The following is a 22349-nucleotide window of genomic DNA, read 5'->3' on the forward strand; positions in this document are numbered from 1 at the left end:
CTGTATGTTAGGCAGCTCAGCATTCTGTCCATGTCAGGTGTCAAATTCACACCCAGTCACAGCATAAACCAACTGGGCTCAACAGACCCTCTGGGTATCAAGATTCAGATGCCTGGTTCCAAACAGTACACAGCATCGCTGTCAGCCGTACCTCTCTCAATTTGCTAATCAAAAAGCATGTTCATGTGGCTTTGTCTCCTGTCTGCTGCTGCTGGCCAGAGCCAGGAACAGTCGTTGACGGCCCCCACCATGGGCACTCACGGACTTGGTGTCTTACCTCCTCCGGCATGCGCCAGGACCCCTCTCCCATGTTCCTAAAGCCCTCTGTAGGGAAACGCCCTCCCCTCCCTCAGCTAGAAGGGCTACCCCACAATCCAAGTCTTTATCTGTTTAGGTTTGCAGACCAACTTCCCAAGTTGGCTAGGGGATGGAGGAGGCAGTAGACAGGGCACAGGGAGGAGGGGGAGGCCCCTGCTGGGCAATGGGAGGGCCAGCCCCACCTGGTTGTCAGGACTGCCAGCTGTCCTGGTGCGGGTGGAGGTGCTCAAGAAGAAGTAGCTGGGCCCAGTGCAGTGGCGCAGTGGTTAAGGTCCTCACACGCCCGGGATCCCATATGGGCGCCAGTTCTAATCCTGGCGGCCCTGCTTCCTATCCAGCTCCCTGCCTGTGGCCTGGGAAAGCAATCGAGGACTGCCCAAAGCCTTGGGACCCTGCACCCACTTGGAAGACCCGGAAGAGGCTCCTGGCTTCGGATCAGCATAGCATCGGCTGTTGCGCTCACTTGAGGAGCGAATCATCGGACGGAAGATCTTCCTCTCTGTCTCTCCTCTCTGTATATCCACCTTTCCAATAAAAATAAAAAATAAATCTTAAAAAAAAAAAAGAAGAAGAAGAAGAAATAGCTGCTGGCAGCACATCTTAGAGGGTAAATGTTGTGTCATGTTTACTGTGCCTAGCAGGGTGCCTGCATCCCAGGGATGCTCAGCTTAGTTGACTGAGCCAGCAAATGACTATCACCCTTTAATCACTTACAAATCACCTTATCGTCAGCTTCCTGGTTTAACAATCAACAGTTCTGAGAAGGAAAGGCCACATCTGTACACACAATTTGCTTGCCCCAGAACCAGTACTGAATTCCCCAAAGACAGGGGTTAGGAGTGCTGGGTTCTGAGTTTCCTTGCTGTGTCTTGCTGCCTAGCCCAAGTTGGATACACAGCAGCTGAACCAACAAGGACGAGAATCAAAAGATTATCACAGCAGCTGAGGGCCATGACCTAGGTAATTGGTACTGTTATCCCATCCACCTGCCACTTTACAATGAGAATAGATAGGAGAAAGATAGGGGATGGGAATTCACAACGCATCTTGCATGTTCATTCCACAAATATGTATTAGAAAACCTTCTGGAGTCAATATTGTGACATAGAGAGTAAACTTGCCGCCCACACGTGGGTAGCCCACATGGGCACAGTTTGAGTCGCAGCTGCTCCATTTCCATCCATCTCCCTGCTAATGGCCTGAGAAAGCTGCGAAAGAAGGTCCGAGTACTCCACACCCGTGTGGGGAACCAACAGGAAGCCCCTGCCCTCATCATGCCACAGCCGTTGTTGTTGTAGCCATTTGTGGAGTAACCCAGCAGATAGAAAAAAAAAATCTCTTTCCCTATCTCCCTTTCAGATTTATTTTTTTTAAAGATTTATTTATTTTTATTGGAAAGGCAAATTTTTCAGAGAGGAGGAGACACGGAGAGAAAGATCTGTCTGCTGGTTCACCCTCCAAGTGGCTGCAACAGCTGGAGCTGAGCTGATACAAAGCTAGGATCCTCTTCCAGGTCTCCCAAACAGGTGCAGGGTCCCAAGGCTTTGGGCTGTCCTCGACTGCTTTCCCAGGCCACAAGCAGGGAGCTGGATGGGAAGTGGAGCAGCTAGAACATGAACTAATGCCCACATGGGATCCTGCCTCATGCAAGGCAAGGGTTTAACCACTGAGCCATCACACTGTCTCCTCTTTTCTCTCTATCTGTGTCTTTCAAACAAACACTTTTTTTAAGTCACTTCCTATGTGTCAGTCTCTGGGAACATGAAGGAAGAAGGGTCGGATTCCTCTTGGAATTGAGGCTGGAACAGAGGAGGAAGTGAAGGGCAGTGACCAGTGCATCTCCCTGGCAGCCCTGGCAGCCTCATTGGCTGAAGGCCATTTCTGGGCCAAGTGCACATTTCTGGAACTCAGTCAACAGGCAGTGGGATTTTTTTTTAAGATTTATTTATTTTTTTATCAAAAAGGATATACAGAGAGGAGGAGGGACAGAGAGGAAGATCTTCTGTCTGATGATTCACTCCCCAAGCGGCTGCAACTGCTGGAGCTGAACCAATCCGAAGCCAGGAGTCAGGAGTTATCTTCTGGGTCTGCCATATAGGACAGGGTCCCAAGGCTTTGGGCGTCCTTGACTGCTTTCCCAGGCCACAAGCAGAGAGCTGGATGGGAAACAGGGCCACCGGGCTTAGAACTGGCACACATATGGGATCCCAGTGTGTGCAAGGCAAGGACTTTAACCACTACGCGATCACGCCAGGCCCAGGCAGTGGGATTTTATGTCAGTGTCCGTGGCCCATGTGTCCTCTTGGGTGTTGCCCGGCCTGCATGAGCTGGCTCTATCCTCTGTTTCCAGGTGAGGTGTGAAGTCATGATCTGCCACCTTCACCTGGAAGCCTGCTTACCCTGGACCACTGCTCACGCAGGGCAGCGCTAACTGACTGGAGTGGCAAACAGCCACCCACGGCCCTGCCCGGTGACATGGAGGAAGGAAGGGGTCATCTGATAATAGTCTCATGCCAGGGAGTGGCCCTGTGTGAAGGCAAACAGCCCAGGTGCTGCTCCGCTCCTGGCTCGCCCCGCCCCACCCAGCCTCATCCCAGCCTCCAGGCGGGCCACGCAGGTGCCCCACTCCAAGTGTCTCCCTGAGTCGTCTTGAGCTTCCTAGTGTCACAGCACCTGCCACATTCCTACCCGCCATCATCATTCTTTATGACACAGAGCAGGAGGTTGTACAAGCAGGCAGCTCCTCGCGGTGGCTGCCCATAGGCTGGTGTAACCATTAGACAACGTCCCACATCTATAAAAGTCCAGGACTTTGAAAACAAATGTGTAAAGCATCCAGGGAACTGTCAGAGAAGGGTGTTGAAATCACTGAGTCAGCTTGTTGGTTTATTTCCAGGCAGATCAAAGCCTCCACCCGGAGGAAGGCTTTCAAAGTGTGTCACAAAACCCGGAAGCCATGAGAGAAGCTAAGGAGGCCAATGAGTCTGCCTGTAGGAGAATGGGCAGCTTGTCAGGAGCGGCTAAGGAGGCGTGCACCGCTCTGCCTCTGCACTTCCACCTCTCCTCTCCTCAACGAGCCACAACAGCTCTGTGGGTGTCCCTAAAGACATGAGTACACAGACTCTGTAAAGACAAAGGCACACACACACACACACACACGGAGACACTAGTGTCTGGCTGTCATGCTTGAGGGTGGCGGTGAGCTACTGGCATCTAGTGGGTACAGGCCAGGATGCAGCCGGACAGTCAGCAGGACACAGCACAGCCTCAGCCAAGCAGGAACCATCCAGCCCCAAAACTCAATGGCCCTAAACTTAAGCAGCCGAGAGCTAGACAGCGCTGTGTAACACACTCACCAGAAGCCCAGTATGGAAGAAAGAGCTGCAGGGCCAGCCGCTTGCTTACAGCTCACAGACCCAGCCGTGTGCAGGACGGCCATGAGAAGATGGCACGGAATAAGATGCAACAGTCCGAGGCAGTGGCCGCAGAGGGCAGGAAGCCAGGGAGGTCCAGAAGGGCTTCAGGGATGGCAAGCTGGCCACCAGTGACCAGCCCATTCCTGCTCCCCCACTGACTTGCCAAGGAACCTTCACAAGTTGCTTCCTCCTCTGGGGCCTCAGTGAGCACATCTGTAAAATAGGACTATGATCTTCATCACATTCCTTCCTTGCAGTGAGTCAGGGCTGAGCACCTGGAACAGCGTGTGCGTGCCTGTAAGTTTTGGGATCATTAGGGCATGTAATGTTGAATGTTCTGCATGACGGATGTGAATCTGGTGTCCAGAGGGAAGAGCACGGTGGTCTGCCTGGAAAAGGACCATCACCCCTCCTGTCACCCCAAAAGCTGAACAAATTGCAGTCCCAACACTAGCTCTGTATTTTTCTTTTCTTTTCTTTTTTAAGATTTATTTTTATTGGAAAGGCAGATATACAGAAAGGACGATCTTCCATCTGATGGTTCATTCCCCAACTGGCTACAACGGCTGGAGCTGAGCCTGGAGCTTCTTCCGGGTCTCCCACACGGGTGCAGGGTCCCAAAGCTTTGGGCCGTCCTCGATTGCTTTCCTGGGCCACAAGCAGGGAGCCAGATGGGAAGTGGGGCCACCAGGATTAGAACCGGTGCCCATATGGGATCCTGGCGAGTTCAAGGTGAGGGTTTTAGCCACTACGCTATCACGCTGGGCCCAGCTCTGTATTTTTCAAGCCAGACCATCCCAAACACACCATCTGAATCTGGGACACCCTATGAGGCATGTCTTTTCCTGATTTGCTTCATTTCATTTTCCCAGTGATGTTGGAAAACCCTCCTCATTGACAGACACAATAACAGGATGGTGGTGTGTAACTTGGGTGACCCGTTGCCCAACGGTTCTCCCCAACTTGCCCTGGCTCATCTGGCAGACAGCAGGGCTATGTTTCTGCCCTTCCCTACACCCCCACCCCTTTTGCCCCTTTGCGTCAGGCACAGGCCTCTGCAGCCAGGGCCTGGGTGTGGCAGCTGTCCATGTGGCCCCAGGCTCAACAAGCTCGGGTTCATGGGTGAAAGGCCCCAAAGACATTGTGACGCAGGCAGAGAGAGATTCTCCCAAGAGATGGAGGGGGTCATTTTGCTGAAATGTCAACTTGGAATTCAGACAATTCCCAGCCCAAGCACCAGATGATTTTGATCACTCTTGGGGCCGCCAGGTTGGTGGCTTCAAGTTGGCCGTGGCGGGAATGACCGATGCTGTGCTAGTCCCCTGTCCTCCTTGAGTCAGGTACATTCTGGAAAAGTAAGGGCGGGAAGAAAACTTCTGGTTCAGGGAAGCCAAATGGAAGCTTCTGGAAACTCATTGTGCAGGCTGATCACAGATGTCCCATTGGGAGCTGCAAATTCAGATGCGTTGGGGCAAGGACAATCCTTTCTGAGCATCACCCAGGGCAGGCAGCCGAGCACAGCAGCTGCCAGCACTGGCGCCAGCCAGGGCTGCCTGGGCTTGATGCCAGCTCCCCTGTGACCTCAGACAAGTCTTTTCCCCTCTCTGTGCCTCATTTTTATTATGCAGAAAATGGGGATGCTACTAGCCTACCTCATAAGGGTCTTACGGAGGATTCAATGAGATCCTTACATAAAACTCTTGCAAGAGAGTTTGGTAAGTAATCAGTGCATTGTCAGTGTCTGTGGGGCAGCTGTAATAGAAACCCAAAGTACTCAGAGAGGTGGTCAGATTTGCTTCAGGCCACACAGCAAACCTAAGACAGAGGTGGGATCAGAGCCCAAGCCCTTGGCAGGCGGCCATGCTGGGCTGGCCAAGTTTCCCTGCCTCTGCCTGGGACCCAGGGACTTCCAGGCTCTGCTATCAGTGGCCTCTGGCCTGGAAGGTGTGTGAGGCAGTCCCCGTGGAGGGCCTGCACAGCCTCCCCAACCTGGAAGGGACACGCAGGAGCTCAGGCATGGCCATGACCCTGAGCCCATCGCTTAGCAGGACACATGGACTGGGGCTGACCTCTCCACTACCAGACATGCGCAAATTGAGCCTGCTGCACCTCAGCTGCATGGAAACAGCCACCGTACCCACAGGCGGAACTCCCAGCTCGCATCCCAAGCCCTGTCTACATGTCAGGGCCTCTCTGTTCTGATAACTCCACGATAAAGTCTCAGTGGCCCAAGGGCAACTGATAAGTAAGCTTGCTGCATCCTGAAGAAGGTATGAAGGAAGAAGAGGCAGGTACAAGTAGGAGTTAGGAAGGCTTCCCAGAGGAGGAGGTATTTGAGAAGTCCTGAGGGACGGGAGGAGGGGGGAGTGGTGTGTGTGTGTGTGTCTGTGTGAAAGAGAAAAGAGAGAAAGAGACAGAGAGAGAGAGAGAATAAACCTACCTGCTTTCCAGGGCTGGCTGGGCTATGCTCCCAACTGACATGGAAATCCAGAGACTATGCTAACCTGTGCCAGGTCACATGGCAGCATGTGGCACCCCAAGTCAAAATTCTGCTTTTTGGGCCCCAGTATGGTAGCCTAGCAGTTAAAGTCCTCGTTTTGCACATGCTGGGATCCCATATGGGCACTGGTTCTAATCCCGGCGGTCCCACTTCCCATCCAGCTCCCTGCTTGTGGCCTGAGAGGCCAGTCGAGGACGGCCCAAAGCTTTGGGACCCTGCACCCATGTGGGAGAACCAGAAGAGGCTCTGGGCTCCTGGCTTCAGATTGGCGCAGTTCTGGCCATTGAGGCCGCTTGGGGAGTAAGTCAACGGATGGAAGATCTTCCTTTCTGTCTCTCTTCCTTTCTGTATATCTGACTTTGCAATAATAATGATGATGATAATAAATATTTAAAAATTATTCTCTATGTTCCAGACCTCATCTCCCTCTCCACTGGCTAGCAGGAGTGCAGAGGAGGTTGGAAGTGTGGGGCCACAGGCGTCAGAGGTGAGCTGGTTTGGAATTCCCTCTGGAGTACCTGCTGGGAGAGAGAACTAGGAAGGCAGGGAGGGAGAGAGGAGGGAAGGTGGAGAGGAGCATGCAGGGGGATCAGAGGGCCTGCCAGCCTCATATTCAAGCCGTGTACCCCTGTTTTTTCACCGCCACTTACAAACCCATCTTATGGATGGGCAAACTGAGGCTTAGAGAGAAAGAGACAGAGGTGCACTAACTCAGCTTAGCAAGTCACACAGCAGCCCATAAATGTGCAGGCTTCTGTCTTTATCTGTCTACCTTTCTGCTGTTACCTTACAGAGTTTTTGAAAACTTAATTATTTATTTTTAAAAAACTTATTTATTTTAAATGGAGAGAGATTGCCCATCCTCTGGCACACTCCCCACATGCCCACAGCACCCAGGACTCAACCAGCTCTCCCTCATGGGTGACAGGGCCTCATCTACTTAAGCCATCAGCATGACCTCCCAGGGGACGCATTAGCAAGAGGCTGGACAGAGCCAGGGACAGAGCCAGGGCTTGCATCCAGGCATGCCCCTGTGAGACGGGAGCGGCCAGGTGGTGCCTGGACCATTGCACTAAATTCCTACTCCTGTCCCATGGGGTTTGGGAGGCTTCCCCCCAAGCAGCCAGGGGCTACAGCTTCCAAGCTGCTCCTTTGCCTGGCCCACGTCCATGTCAGCCACTGCAGTGTTGGTGGCGATCTCACAGCCCACCCAGCACAGCAGAGACATGAGCATAGCATATGATGAGCTGCTGTAATCCTGAGGTGAGGTGGAGCTTGCTTGGCTGCTGGGCTGGCTGGGAGCCATCAGAGCCGTGGGGGTTCTGATCTGGAAGACCACACAGCCATTGCTCTGCAGCCCATGTCCCTGTTCTCCAGGGTCTTATAACTTGCAGGGAGACAGCCACCAGGGATGAGGCTGAGCCAAGGAACCTGGAACACATTTCCAGGGGACCCAGTACTCGAGCTGTCATCACAGCCCCGCAGTTTCTGCACTGACAAAAAGCTGAACCTGGAATAGAACCCAGCACTCTCATGTGGGACAACAGGCATCCTAATACAGGCGCCTGAACCACTAAGTCAAACGCCTGCCCCACTCACGAGGCTGAAGGCCCATGTCCACCACCTTCTCAGTCCTGTGTGACCTTGGCAAAGTTACCAGCCCTCTCTGGGCCTCTGTCTCTGTGCTCAGAGGATGACAGTGCGAAGGGGAGGTGCCGGGGAGCTGGCTGCACTTCTCAGCCAGGGCTCGGCTGCGGCAGCTGCCCGGCAGGTGCTCAGTTGTGGTGCGCTTCTGTTGCCCAGGTGATTTCCCAGAAATCAGCAACAGACAAGGCCATGTATGACCAGGCTGGCTCAAGACAATGGTCAGACAACCTGCACCTACACCCGACCCAAACATCATCCAGACCACAAAGATGACGAAGCAACCCCTAACATAGCTAGTCTGAATGGAGCCTGCTTCCTCATCAGCCAAAGCTTCAGCTCGGGATTGCCCTCCTTCTAGGAAAGATTTATTAAGATGCCCCGTTAGAATCCCTGCCACTTCCTGCAGTAGCCAATCCAGAGCCCTGTTCCCCAACACAAGTGCCATCCTTACCCTAAGTCCTTTCTGACACTCTCTCCCTAAAAGTCCCTTCCCAGCTGGACCTGTGTGAGGATCATATTCAAAGGAGGGGACTTCAAAACATTCATGGAAAATGGAATTAAAGGAGAGGTTTAAGGATGGCCATTGTGACACAGTGGGTTAAGCCACTGCTTGCCATGCTGGTATACCATACTGGGGTGTCAGCTGGAGTCCTAGCTGCCCTGCTTCGGAATGTGCCTGGGAAGGGAATAGGTTGATGACCCAAATGCTTGAGTTCCTGGGATCAGGATGGCATTCCTGGCTGCTGGCTTTGCGCTGGCCCAAACCTGGCTTTTTAGGCTGTTTAAGGAGTGAACCAGTGGACTGACCACCTCTTTTTCTCTCCCTCTCTCTTCTCTACTCTGTGTGTGAATGTGAGATGTTGCCTCTCTCTGTCACAGACATCTGTCCTTGTCTGTGAAACTCTTTCAAACAACAACAAAAAGCTTAATAACAGAGAATACGCCCAGAACTCTTCCTGACTTACGAGGGGCTGACTTGCAGTGTTTCAGCCTTGCCACATGCAGAAGTGATGCACACTCAGGAAACACCCTAGCCCGGGTTTTGAATCTGGATCCTTTTCTGGATTATCACTGGCAATGAGGCGGCAGGAGGCGAGGCTGCGGCTTCGCAGAGCTCAGCACAGCAAAGCTGTGCCAGGGAGCATCAGGTGCTCCAGACAGTCTCAGCTTGTGGCATTCCCTCCAAGATGAGCAAGATCTGAACTTATCTTCCTTTAGTGTCCTCTTCATTTTCCAACGAGGACACTGAAGTTCAGAGAACGGGGAGGAACTGTGCCGGAGGTCGGGACAGAAATTCCAAAGTCGATTTCTGAAAGCCCCACCTCCATGTGAATAGAGCAGAAACCAAACCATTAGCCCTGGGTCTGCGTCCAGGCCGCAGACAAGCAAGCAGATCTTGGAGTTCAAAGAGGAAGAAGAGCTAGGGTTGTGGTGTCAGGAACTTCCTCCTCTCCGCCTGGATGCTCCCAGCTGTCCCCTCCAGAGCTTCCTGGCTTGCTGAGCAGACACAAACCCAGCAAGGCCCCCCCAAAGGGGCTCAGTGTCAGTGGAGTGTGAATCACTTCCTGACATTTGCTGGAGAGGCCGCCGAGGCCATGGCTGGGGTGGCTGGCTCACGTCCTCGCAGGAATGCACAAACTTAAGCAATGGGCACCTCCCTGGTGCTCCTCACCTTCTGGGACTCCCCCTCTGCTTCCATGGATGTCCACTCCCTTCCTGACTGAAGCTTCAGCCCGAGAGGAAACATGACTCTCCCGGATACCTCTCTTGCCAGTGTCAAGCCCTCACACCTGGCTCCCAGGACCCAACCCCAGTTTCTGAATCAGTGGGCCCTCCACCTATGTCCCATGCCACCCTCAGCTCCTTCCCACAGGGCGGGAGTCTCAGCGATGGAGAGGTGTGTGTGTGAGGGGAGGTAGGAGGGGCTGAACCGAGGAAGACTTAGGCTGAACCACAGCCATGTCCTTGTGACGTGGGCAACGCCTGATGGTCTTCGAGGAGCAGCATCTCATCATGGAGACAGGAGATAGCACTGTAGCCCTGACTGGGGCTGTACCAGTCAAGTCAGGCTGTACCTGCTTCTGCAAGGTGCGTGACCTCGGTGCATCGCCTGGCGGCATGACAAGCTCCTCCCTCCAAGATGAGGATGACTCACAGGCCCTGGGCGTGACTAAGTGGGCTGTGTATACAAAGCATCTGGTCTAATGACTGGCACCAGAGTCTACTAAAGCTATGTTTTTTTGTTTGTTTGTTTGTTTGTTTTTCCACTTCCAATGCGCTGACTCTTCCGTTCTTTCTCTATACATTTGGGGAACAGCATCTACTCCGTGTCAGAGACAAATAAGACAGATTCCCTGCCCACAACCCCTGTGGGGGACTTAAGTGGAGCACTCCAGGCTGGGGGGCCGTGGCAAGGATGGGGGGGGGTTCCTGTCGTTCTTGTCCTTATTGAACACAACCTCTGTCACTTGACAAAGGAGGTAGGTATTTCCCAGCCTTCCCACAGCCTCTGTTGGGCCAGAGAGGGCTTGGCCAAGTCTTCAGAGCACACACAGTGTCTCCCTGTGCCCATTTCATACTGGTCCTCCCAGGCTCTGGTGACCGCTGAACCCAGAGTCTCCTTCAGGCTGCACCAGCCACCACCCACAGCTGTCATTGTCCCCGCAGGGCATTAAGAAGCCAGCAAACACCGGATGTGTTTGTGCAAAACTGGGCTGGTTTGAACCTGCGTACGTAATAGTGCATCATTAGAATAAGGGTGATGAATTGTTAAGTGTAACAATGGTACTAAGAGTATTAAAAAAAAATCGTTACCTTTTAGAGATACAAAAACACATTTGTGGACGAAATATGAGCTCTGGGTGTGTTGTACCAGGCCAATGGGGAAACATTGGCGGACGACACAAAGCTGACCCCGAGTTGCTACAATGGCTGAGTAACCTGGGGTGCAGAGGCCCCCTCAGACCTCGGTTTCCTGGCTCCAGCCCAAATCTCCCGAGCCAAAACCCAGCTAAAATAAACAAAAACACCAGGGGCTGTGCATGTCGGTGCGTGAGAAGCCCACGGAGCGAGGCTGGCGTCTTCCGTGTGGGAAAAGTTAAGTAACACAAATCGTGGAGTGTTTTTTCGTTTTTTGTGTTTTTTCGAGTCGGGCCTCAAAACCTCTCGTGGGACTCTTCCGGAGCTGGGTGCTGCTGCCTGCCTTCGCCCCGCTGCACCCCGGCACTTGGCCAGGAGGCACCCACTCCCGCACAGCGGCGCCGACCGTGTGCCGGGTCCTGCACCTGCGGCAGGTGGCTGGGACGGACCGGAAAATGGGGCCGCGGCGCCGGGCGGCAGGCCGGGGCGGGGCGGCGCTCGGCACACCTGGGCGAGCCGGCAGGTGGGACGCGTCGCAGCCGAGCCCCCGCCCTCGCGCGGAGGCGGGCAGGAGGACGGGCGGCGCGGGGCGGGCGCGGCCGGGACCGCGGGCGGGGACCAGGGCGCTGGGAGCCCGGCGGGGCCGCGAGCGCAGCCACCGCGCTGGAGCCTCCACGACTGGGTGCCCGGGATGAGCCTCACCCGGAAAAGGGGCTTCTACAAGCAGGAGGTCAACAAGACGGCCTGGGAACTGCCCAAGACCTACGTGTCCCCGACGCACATCGGCAGCGGAGCCTATGGCGCCGTGTGGTGAGACCCCCGGACCGCGCGCCGCTTGGGGGGCGCGGGAGTGCCCGGCGTCGGGGCGCCCCCTCGGCTGAATCGGCAGAGTCGGGCAGAGAGGACCAGGACGAGCACGGCCCCCGGACGGCGGAGCTGGCTTGGGGCCGCCAACAGCCTTTCTCCCCCTTGGTGGCCGAGTGCGGTCTCGGAGCTGGGGTGCGGGGGGGGGTGAAATGCGGACTGAGACGGCTCTCCCGGGACGGAAGCTCTATTTCCGGACCGCAGAGTTCCTGGGGTAGTACGGGCGGGCGAGTGCAGGAAGGCCCAGGAAGAGGAAGGGATTGGCCCGGATTGCGCAGGACGTGAGGTCCCTGCCGGGATCCGCGTCCTGTCGGCGGCAGCGTAGGGGAGCCCTGGCCCCGCGCCCCGTGCGGTGGCCCCAGCTGCTCTGCACCTCACACTGCAGGGGTTGGGCTGCGCGCCCAGTGGGGTTAGGTGTACGGGTGGCCCTGGAGTCCGCGCCTGGACCAGGAGGAGTTGGAGGAAAACCTGCTGCTGCAGGCTGACCTGCCCGTGCCCCCAACAGCTCCGCCATCGACAAGCGGTCCGGGGAGAAGGTGGCCATCAAGAAGCTGAGCCGGCCCTTCCAGTCGGAGATCTTCGCCAAGCGCGCCTACCGCGAGCTGCTCCTGCTCAAACACATGCAGCATGAGAATGTAGGCGCCGCCGGGGCCTGGGCTTAGGGGGCTGCGGGAAGGCAAGCATCCCCGGGACTCAGCCACCGGACACCCTCCCGCATTGGGCCCCTTCCCGCCCCCGCGGCGGCCAGGGACTGCCATGCACACGCTTCCCAAAAAGGGAGTGCTGGGTGCTCGTGGGCAGGGTGAGCCCTTCTAGGTGCAGGGAGGACCTTGGTGGGCTGTGGGGTATCTAGGAGCCATTGCCCAGCTGGGGTTAGAATCCTGAACGGTGATAGCAACAAACACCTGAACCTCAGAGGGTGTGTCAGGTGCTTCTGAGAGCTGTGCAGTAGCTGCTTCCGTTTTACCCTGTGTCCCTTGAGATGGGGGTTATTGCCACAATAACTGAGATAAGGAGAGCAAGTCGCAGAAGGGTTCCTGGGGTAGCCAGCGGCAGAGCTGGGGCTTAAAGGGATGCTGCCTGGCCCCAATCCCCAGTGTATGTCCCTTCCTTGACCCCCTTGCCTGGGAGAAACGAGGGACCTGGTTCTAGGTTCAGGCACCCAGCTTTTCCCCAGGGAATGTGTAGCTAGGAGGGCCGGTGTCTCAACTACTTCCCGTGACTTAAGTCCCCTTCTTGTCTTGCAAACCCCTGCCCTATGAGCCTGTGGCAAGCAGGGGGACCCCAGGAGAAGCCAAGGTCAAGGGTAGGGGAACTGCTCGCTGGAAGTAACCCTATCCTTCTTTTTCTCCTTAAGTCAGCTGGCGCAATCCTGGGAGCAATGCCCTTGGTACACCTGGCCACACTGCCGCCTCCATCCCCACAGCTGGACTCCACTGCTGTGGCTCCCAGCTCCTTCCCTAGGAGGGTCTTTGACCTCTGCCTGCTTACTGCTCCCAGCCAGGCTTGGGACCTGGCTCCTGGGGGCCAGGCCGGTCCTAAGTGTGTGGCTGGGGCCCTGGGGTGGCACTGCCTGGGCCTCACAGGCCGCTTCTTCCACAGGTCATTGGGCTCCTGGATGTCTTCACCCCGGCCTCCTCGCTGCGCCATTTCCAGGATTTGTGAGTCCATGGGTTGCACTGGCTTCCACTGGGGGCGGATCCCTAGTGTCACATCTCCTGGGGAAGGGCCTCCCTGTGCCTTAGGACTTTCAATGGTGAGGTTCTCTCTGAGTTGCTTTCCGCCACAGTTGGAGAGAGGGCAGGCAGGAGATGGCAGTGGTGCAAGCAGAAAGGCTGTGTACTCAGCTGCTTCACACATTGGCCAGCGTGAATGTGAGGCAGCCAGCCAGCCTGCAGTGTGGGGAGTGTGGACCCTGCTGCTTTGGTGGGACTCAGGGTCCACCATCCTAGATCCCACCAGGAGGCCCTGTACTCAGGTTGGATTTGAGGGCTGCAGTGTTTCAGCCGTGCGTAAGCAGCAGGGAGCAGCACTGGGGACAGGGGCAACCCTGGAGGCTAGTGTCTGTGACCCAGATGTTGATCTGAAATCAAAGGGATGGGGCTGATATTGTGTCCTGGCCGTACCACTTCAGAACCAGCTCCTCTGCTACTGTATCTGTGGAGCCCGGGTGCTTGCACCCCTGAATTCCTGTGGGAGACCTGGATGAAGCTCCTGGTTTCTGGCTTCAGCATGGCATGCCCTAAATTGTTGCAAGATTTTAGGAGTGAACTAGCAGATGGAAGGTTGCTCCGGCTAGCAGAGCCAGTAACGTGGACAGGGAGAGGGTCTGGGGATGAAGCACCAACAGGAGACCAGTGATGGTAGAAGTCTCTGGGAAGTCTGGCTTTGTTGCTCCTTCACCTCCCCTTATATACTCTTCCCCCTACATCCTCATTTAGCAGGATATTGGATACAGATGAGTCCAATTAGTCTAGGTGTTTTTAGCCACAAGCCCAGTTCCTGTTCCTGCCCAGGCCAACCAGCACTGATCAACTCCTTAGCCCACAACAGAAGGTCCCCTTCTTTTGTTTTAAAGCAGACTTGAATGCGCCTGTCTTAGGTTGTGGACTCTCAGGTCATCAGCCTTACCCGTCATCGGGAATCTCTGTAGCATGATGGAGTCCCTGTCTTAGGTTGGTCAGTGCCCAGTCCATCTTACCCGTCACTGGCTGCCATTCAATGCATTGCCTGCTGCAGCTGCACAAACCATACTTGGGGAGGCTGGTAACCCTGTTCCATGGCTAGGAGTATCTTTAGCTCGGTAGCAATGAGCAGACAGCAGTTCCTGAGCTTGGGAAACATTTTGCACTTGCCCAGGTTTTATATACATAAAGACATATGATGGGGAGCAAGAGGCCTAGACCGAATCCCACAGCATCTGCTGCTCCTCTGCCAACAAATCAACCTGCTGCTATAATGTAAGCATGCCCACCCGCATGCGTTCATCAATAAAGTTCTGTTGTTCCATAGCTCAGGCAGTCAGTTCCACAAGCTTGTTCATGGTCTCAGCAGTAGCTGTAGGGTGTCCTAGGGTCACTGCTGCTGTGGTGGTGTCTGCCGACGCCACAGCAATGCTGGCTACGATAGTTGATGTTATGTCAAAGTCTCTTACGCCATATCAGGCCAACAGAGGCCTCTCCGTTAGCCCCGACAGGCACAGGCAGGATTCTGGGCAGCCGCATGACAACAGCAGTATCGCCATTGCCATTCCAACATGCTGTTAGGGTGCAGCTGACTTCGGTGCAATTTACTTCAGAGACGTTTTCTGTATGTAAGAGAGAAACATGGGGATAACACAGGCAGACATGGGCTTAAAATTCAAGGAGCTAAGGTTCATCCTGTGAGCGAGTCCTCAAATCCAGAGGAGTGATTGAACTGATAATTTCCATAGTAATAATTGCCTCCCTTAATAAGGGAAAGGGGGGCGTCGTGCAGTGCTTACCCATTCCCCACAAAGCTGCCACTTACAAAAGGCAGGAAATATCGGGACCTCGGTGCTCATGGGAGAAAGAAAAAAAAGAGGGGTGCTTAACAATATACTAATATACTTATATAATATATAAAAGCCTAATATACTTGTCCCGTCGATCTTCCAACTCAAATGCCATCACCATGGCCAGTACCCGAGCTTTCACAAGACTCAGCAGCAGGACCTTGCCGGACAAGCCTCTCAGGAACTCACCGTGGGCCATTTTCGTTTTCTGGGAAAACACAAACCAATTCTCGCCCCCATATGAGGACGGGATCTGGACCTTACCACTGATCAGTCAAGGGATCTTTCCATATTACGCAACCCTTCTGCTTCTGAGATGGATTCCAGTGACGATCTGCAGCAGACCGTCCTTCAGCATCCAATATTAGAAGATTTAAGATAAATAATACAAGGTTCAAATGATCTCGGGGAGTGCTATACTCCCCCTTTTTGTTTTAATAAGATAATCCTTAATAGTATGGTTGGCGCATTCCACAATACCTTGTCCTTGAGGATTATAAGGAATGCCTGTAATTAGTTGTATATGGTGGGAAGCAGCAAAATCACAAAACTTACTCCTGGTATAGCAGGGGCCATTACCAGTTTTAATAACTTTGGAAGTTCCCAATATGGAAAAACATGCATAGCAATGAGTTAGAGCGTGTCTGACTTGTTACCCTGTCTGATGAGTAGCTAGAATAAATCCAGAGCAAGTATCGACAGTAACATGCACATACTTTAGTGTCCCAAACTCTGGGATGTGTGTCACGTCCAGTTGGCAATAACCTTAATGTAATTCAATCAACCTGATTAACTGTCTCCACAAAATGGGAGATAAATCCGTTGGCATTCTTGAAGCCTCGTAAGAATACCAAGGGAAGCCCTAGAATTTGAAATTTTTGAATTCTTGATGCCTTTTTAAAGATGGCTAAAAACATCTGGGCTTTGGAAATTTGGAGGGTTTAATACAATTCTGAAAAAGTTGAAATTCCAAATAATTAAACGGAGAAACAAGTTGTATTTTACCTGGGGCTGTAGCTAATCCTGCCTCAGCTGAAGGGAGAGACGCTGAAGTTGCTCCTGTTAAGCTAGCACGGCGGGGCCCAGATTTAATGGCGCTGACGACGCAGGTGGCACAGAGGGCTCCGTGCCTGGCCAAAAGCGATTTTTGCTCGGCACACACTCTATGGGCATATCCTCTGTGGGCGGAGGATCCTCGGAAGACTCACTTCCATCCTCTTCCCCTTCCTCCTCCTCAGAAGAGGACTCTGAATCTACTTTGTGCAGTTTCTCCAGACTTTGTCTGGTTTAGGGTTCCTTTTCCTTTTTTACCCTGGTTTGGGGTCCCCTCTGACTTTCTACTCTGGTTTGTGGCTCCCTGCCCCTTCTTATGGATTATTTTTCAAGGAAGGGTTGCATCACCACTTGAGGGGATGACAAAGCATTATTTACCAAGCGCCAGAGGAAAAAGGTGGCTACAAGGAGAGCAAACCATGGGGATATTTCGCAGACAGTTTCAATGAACCTCTGCAAGGTCTTAAGCTTAGTGTCGGTGTCTTGTGTGTGGAGCAGATCTCAGACTCCCTTAATTATCTGCACTTTAGTGAGTTCTTGCCCCATGATAAATTTTACTTATGCCCCTGCAAAATATTTATTTCTAAGCTTACCTCCAGATTTTTGGGGTTCCCTCAGATTATCCCTGATGCCTCAGGACAGGGAGAAGGTCTGGGGATGAAGGCGTTTATGTCCCTCCAGAGTTCCAGGGGTCCCTCAGATTGTCCCTCGTGCCTGAGGACAGGGAGAGGATCTGGAGATGAACTCAATTATGTCCCTGAAAAATATTTAAATTCTAAACTTGTCTTCGTGGGTCCAGGGGTCCCTCATGCCATGCCCCATGTTAAGGCGCCGTTTGATCTGGCCAGCAGAGCCAGTAAGGTGGACAGGGAGAGGGTCTGGGGATGAAGCACTGACAGGAAACCAGTGATGGTAGAAGTCTCTGGGAAGTCTGGCTTTGTTGCTCCTTCACCTCCCTTATATACTCCTCCCCCCACATCCTCATTTAGCAGGATATTGGATACAGATGAGTCCAATTAGTCTAGGTGTTTTTAGCCACAAGCCCAGTTCCTGTTCCTGCCCAGGCCAACCAGCACTGATCAACTCCTTAGCCCACAACAAAAGGTCTCTCTCTTTTCTCTCCTCCACCCTGCTCTGGAACTCTGCCTTTCAGATAAATGCATAAATTTTAAAAATAATAAAGTTGAGGGCATGGTTATCAGGGGTAGGACTGGCAGAATGCCATGTCTGGTAGGACAGGGTCTGAATGCAGTCATGTTTAGGAGGATGCCCCCAGAAGAACAGATTGGCAAAGATGAAACATTCTCCTTAGGAATTTTCCTTTTTAAATTTATGTGTTATTAATTTATTGAAAAAGCAGAGTGACTGAGGCAGGGAGTGACAAAGAAGAAATATCTTTCATCTGCTGATTCCCTCCCCAGATGCTTACAACAACTGGGGCTGGGTCAGGCCAAAGCCAGGAAACAGGAATGGCATCTTTGTCTCTCAGTGGTGGTAGAAACCCAGGTAACTAAGCCATTATCCATTGCTTTCCTGGTGGCGTTAGCAGGTACCTAGTTTGGAAGTGGAGATGTCAGGACTTGAATTGATACTGTTGATATAGGATGTGGATGTCCCAAATGGTGGCCTAACCACCATAATACCTTATTTGAAAGGCAGAGAGAGAGAGGGACAGAGAGCTTTGGTCTACTGGGTTCCTCCTCAAATGGCTGCAACAGCCAGGCCTGGGCCAGCCAACTAATACTTATGGCTCAGAACTCTGTCTAGATTTGCCCTGTGGGTGGCAGCGACTCCACCACTGGAGCCATCACCTGTCACTTTGCAGAGTCCTGTAGCAGGAAGCCGGATTAGAAACAGGCAAGACTACAGCCTAGGCTCTTGGCTGTGGGGTGTGGGCATCTCAGGTGATGTCTTCACTGTTGCATGAAACACCTGCTCTGTGCACATGTCACTCAGGAAGGACTTATGAACTTTCTGGTGTTTAATCAGCAGTTGCTAGAGGGAAAGAATCTAGAGTTTGGAAGGGAAAGGTTTGCATACTATAGGAACAAAGATGCCAGCTGCAGCCTGCAGGTGCTGGGGGATTGTTTTTGAAGAGACTAGAGTAATCCTAAGTCAGGCATCCACAAGAAAGAGAGGAGAGATGGGAGAAGAGAATGATAAGCAGGTGATGACTCAGAAACCCCTCTGAACTGGAGGGAGTGTGAGGCTTTGCAAGTCAAACAGAAAGAAAGGACAGCACCATGTCTGTAGGGCAGTCACTGTTGACCTTGAGCCGAGCAGTTTGGCAGAAGGCCAGGGGCGGGCCCTGGGTTGTTGGAGGACCTGCAGGGAAGCCAGTGAATTCTGGGAGTATAGAGCCCCTTCCTTGAAGTGTGCAGTGAGGGAGGAAGAAGCCAAGTGAAGGGAGGGCGGCTGTGACACAGCAAGGCTTGAGCAACTTTGAGGCCAGGACGGGGGGCTATGCCAAGTGCAAGGTGCATTGAGGGTAGGACTGCAGTCAGGCACAGGTGAGCTCCAAAAATCCACAGATTTCATGGAGCTGGCCTGCATCTCCTCCCTTTTTTTTTTTTTAATTCCTTTTATAATCTGTCTGATTTCCTGTTTTGACTTTGGCTGCCCCTGTCTTGAGTAATGGTTTCATCTTGCTGACCTTCACCTGTGTCGCAAGCCTGACAGCAGGTGCACTAGCCAAGCCACCTCCTGAAAATGGATTTATTGCTTCCTTCCCAGAAGTGCAGACATCTGGTTTATGGAGACATCTCAACCCAGCACACCCTTCTGAGGGAGAACATACTTAGAAGCAGAAGGAAATTCTGGCAGAGGCTTTCTTCCAGGCATGGGTAGCAGGCACAAAGAGGCCATTGTTGAGGTCTGGGATCCAGGGCACTCTCCAACTTCAGAGCTTACTCTGGGTTCTGCCAACTGGCAGTCCCCTGCATGGATGACCCGGACTAGGGCCTGGAGGCCCACGGTGGGAGAGTGGCAGTGCAGAGGGCCCAGGGGGGTTGGTTCTTCACACCTTTTTGCGTCTCTGAGGCTCCTGTTATGCCACCCCCCCCCCACTGCCTGCTCTGAGTTCCTACATGGGGCTGGGCAGGGCCAATTTCTGCTCCAAGGAATTCCTGTGACTTCCAGCTACCTGGTGATGCCCTTCATGCAGACAGACCTGCAGAAGATCATGGGCATGGAGTTCAGTGAGGACAAGATCCAGTGCCTGGTTTATCAGATGCTCAAAGGTCTTAAGGTGGGTGGGTGGGTCCTTGGTAGAGGGTGGAGAAGGGGTCCCTTGGGGTGGGGACCCGAGGTCTGGGAGGCGGGAGTCTGGAGGTGGACTGAGATGAGGTAGAGGGGGCAGTGGGCTCATCCCGTCTCTTTCTCACAGTACATCCACTCAGCCGGGATCGTGCACAGGGTGAGTACGTTCCCCACTCCTTTCTCAGAGGACCCTGCCCCACCTGACAGCTGCGGGTGGGAAGGGTGAAGGGAGAGGCCACTCATGGAAGCATGGAGTGGTGAGCAGGAAGGCCTGTGTTAGGGAGTTTCATGGGGAGAATTGCTATACACAAAATGGGCTTGCAGATACAGATGGCACGTTTTCGAGCTTGATGCCCTTAGAGGACCCCTAGTCCCGTGTGCATTTCACAGCTGGAGAAAAGGGTTGAGGTCACAGTACTGGCCAAGACCAAGGCCAGGGCCCCCCCTCTCTTCTCCTCTCCTCCTCCCAGGACCTGAAGCCAGGCAACCTGGCCGTGAATGAGGACTGTGAACTGAAGGTGAGTGGACCCCGGGCAGGCTCAGCCTGGGCTGGGGGTAGGGGTGGGTCTTGTCCCATCAGTCCTGCACAGCCGCTCCAGGAGCCCTGTCCCCTCAGCGAGCTCCTTCTGCCTATGCCCCTCCCCCAACTGAGCCATAGATCCTGGATTTTGGACTGGCACGGCTAGCGGATGCCGAGATGACTGGCTACGTGGTAACACGCTGGTACCGTGCACCCGAGGTTATCCTGAGCTGGATGCACTACAACCAGACTGGTCAGTGGGTGGTCGCGGGAGGGTCCCGGGCTTGGGCTACAGGCCACTCACATGGACCAGGTGGCCCCTCTCTACAGTGGACATCTGGTCTGTGGGCTGCATCATGGCCGAGATGCTGACGGGAAAGACGCTGTTCAAGGGCAAGGACTGTATCCTTTGCCGGGAGATCCAAGCTGCAAGGAGCCAGGCAGGCTCTAGGTGACCTCCAAGGCCAGCGTGATTCCTGGGGCGGGGAGAAGGGCAGGGGAGGATACTTTTAAGGTGTAGATAAGCAGAATGATAAGAATGAGGCCATGGGATTCCACCACCTTGGAGAGAATACTTTACAGCTGTGTGTACCACAGGCCTCTGATAGCAAGCTGTGGGCCTCTGGAGGGAGAGGACAGACACTGCAAGGGATGAGGGTCAGGCTTGCATGTGCCCCAGGGGAGCCCCACAGAGATTTGAGTCTGGCTGGAACCAGACTCAGTCTGGCTGGTTCCAGAGTGATGATGAGGGGACAGGGTTTGGGGTGGAAGCAGCTACTGGCCCACCTGCAGAGAGCGCCACTGAGCCTTAACTGCTGCTGAGACCTGGACCAGCTGAGCCAGATCCTGAAAGTGACAGGAGTCCCCGGGGCAGACTTCGTGCAGAAGCTCAAGGACAAAGCAGTAGGTGGCAGATGGTGCCCAGGTTGGCCTGGGATGTGCACTGGCCTGAAGGAGCTGAGTGGGCTGTGGTCTGGGGTGGGGGTGGGGCAGGTGTCCTGGCCTTGCTCCCACTTCAGTCTACACTGAACCCCCTGGTCTGCCCGCTGGCTTTCTGAGCTCCCCACTTGGCACCCTGTGGGTTTGAACAACTTTCTATCTTCTAGGCCAAAACCTACATCCAGTCCCTTCCCCGTATCCCCAAGAAGGACTTCACACAGCTCTTCCCACATGCTAGCCCCCAGGGTGAGTCCCGGGGATGGGACAAAGTGGGGATGGGGATTGGGGTGACTCCCTGGGACGCGTCAGTCTGTGCACCCCCAGGTGGGAGGCTCACAGCTCTGCCCACACAGCCGTTGACCTGCTGGAAAAGATGCTGGAACTGGACGTGGACAAGCGTCTGACCGCCTCACAGGCCCTTGCCCACCCCTTCTTTGAACCCTTCCGGGACCCTGAGGAGGAGACAGAGGCCCCGCAGCTGTTCGATGATGCCTTGGAACACAGGAAGCTCACAGTGGACGAATGGAAGCGTGAGAGCCGGGGCCCTGGGATCCGCCCTCCCTCCTGCCTGCAGCCTTTCCTTCCTTGCCTCCTCCTGCTTGCCCAGTGCCACGTGGACACTCCTGTCCTCCTCTCTGAGCAGACGCCACCTCCCTGTGCCTTCTGATTCCACTTGAGCTCACTTTTTGCTCTGCAGCAAGTTGGAGGTGGGCTGGATCCCCTTGCCCTCGGCATCCCCCGCTGACCCCAACCCGCCTTTCTTAGAGCACATCTACAAGGAGATCATGAACTTTAGTCCCGTGGCCCGCAAGGACTCACGGCGGCGGAGTGGCTTGAAGCTGTAGTGACTCAATCCTGCCTGATCACACCCCCCCCCCAATCTGCCTAGCTGTGCGTGGGGACTACTGCATGACACCGCCAGCCAGATGCTGCCTGTGACCAAGACTCACTTGTTACCACTAGATCAGACCTTCTGGGAATACAAACTTCCAAGCAGAGGACAGAGTTAGAGACAGGCCAGCCCCATGTAGAATTCAAAGGTGTAGGCTGGGAGAACATGACTCGGATCACCATGCATTAAAGTGCCTGTCTGGAGAGCAGCCTGGGTGTGGGTCGTTTCCTTCCCAGGCACAAAGGGGCTGAGGAGGGCTGAAGCAAAGTCACATTCTGAGGTTCAGACTTAGATTTGGGAAGGGCAGCCCACTAGAGGTGACCACAAGGGGGAGAGAGCCCTCACTGGACCCCACACTTGGCCCTGTGCGCCGCTGAGCCAAGCGTGTGTGGTCGCCAAGCTAAGGGAGCTGTGGAGAGAGCCGCAGCTGGTGAGGCGCTGCGTCCAGGCTATTTTGGGTGAGTGACATGCAGTCAAGATACCTAGCACGTGGCAGCCAACAGGCCTGTCTCCTCGGAGTTGTGCTGCAGAAATGTGCATTTTCCTGG

General features: G+C 54.1%; 1 protein-coding gene across 2 annotated transcripts; it reads left to right on the forward strand.

The window, feature by feature from the left end:
• The first annotated feature begins 11357 nt into the window (after positions 1-11357).
• On the forward strand, positions 11358-22009 carry MAPK13 (mitogen-activated protein kinase 13). Of its 2 annotated transcripts, XM_040983254.1 has the most exons (12): positions 11358-11550; positions 12110-12239; positions 13207-13265; positions 19331-19439; positions 19578-19607; positions 19921-19968; positions 20109-20223; positions 20301-20372; positions 20794-20873; positions 21077-21155; positions 21263-21439; positions 21675-22009. In XM_040983254.1, the coding sequence occupies exons 1-12, from the start codon at positions 11432-11434 to the stop codon at positions 21752-21754; spliced, it is 1098 nt and encodes a 365-aa protein (XP_040839188.1). In that variant the 5' UTR covers positions 11358-11431; the 3' UTR covers positions 21755-22009. The 2 variants fall into 2 exon arrangements, with proteins under 2 accessions (XP_040839188.1, XP_040839189.1); XM_040983255.1 differs by lacking the exon at positions 19578-19607 and having other exon boundaries at positions 11381-11550.
• Positions 22010-22349: the final 340 nt, after the last annotated feature.

Source organism: Ochotona curzoniae, unplaced genomic scaffold (genome assembly GCF_017591425.1).
Source record: "Ochotona curzoniae isolate NIBS_2020 unplaced genomic scaffold, NIBS_Ocur_1.0 contig_3819, whole genome shotgun sequence".
NCBI classification, from domain to species: domain Eukaryota; kingdom Metazoa; phylum Chordata; class Mammalia; order Lagomorpha; family Ochotonidae; genus Ochotona; species Ochotona curzoniae.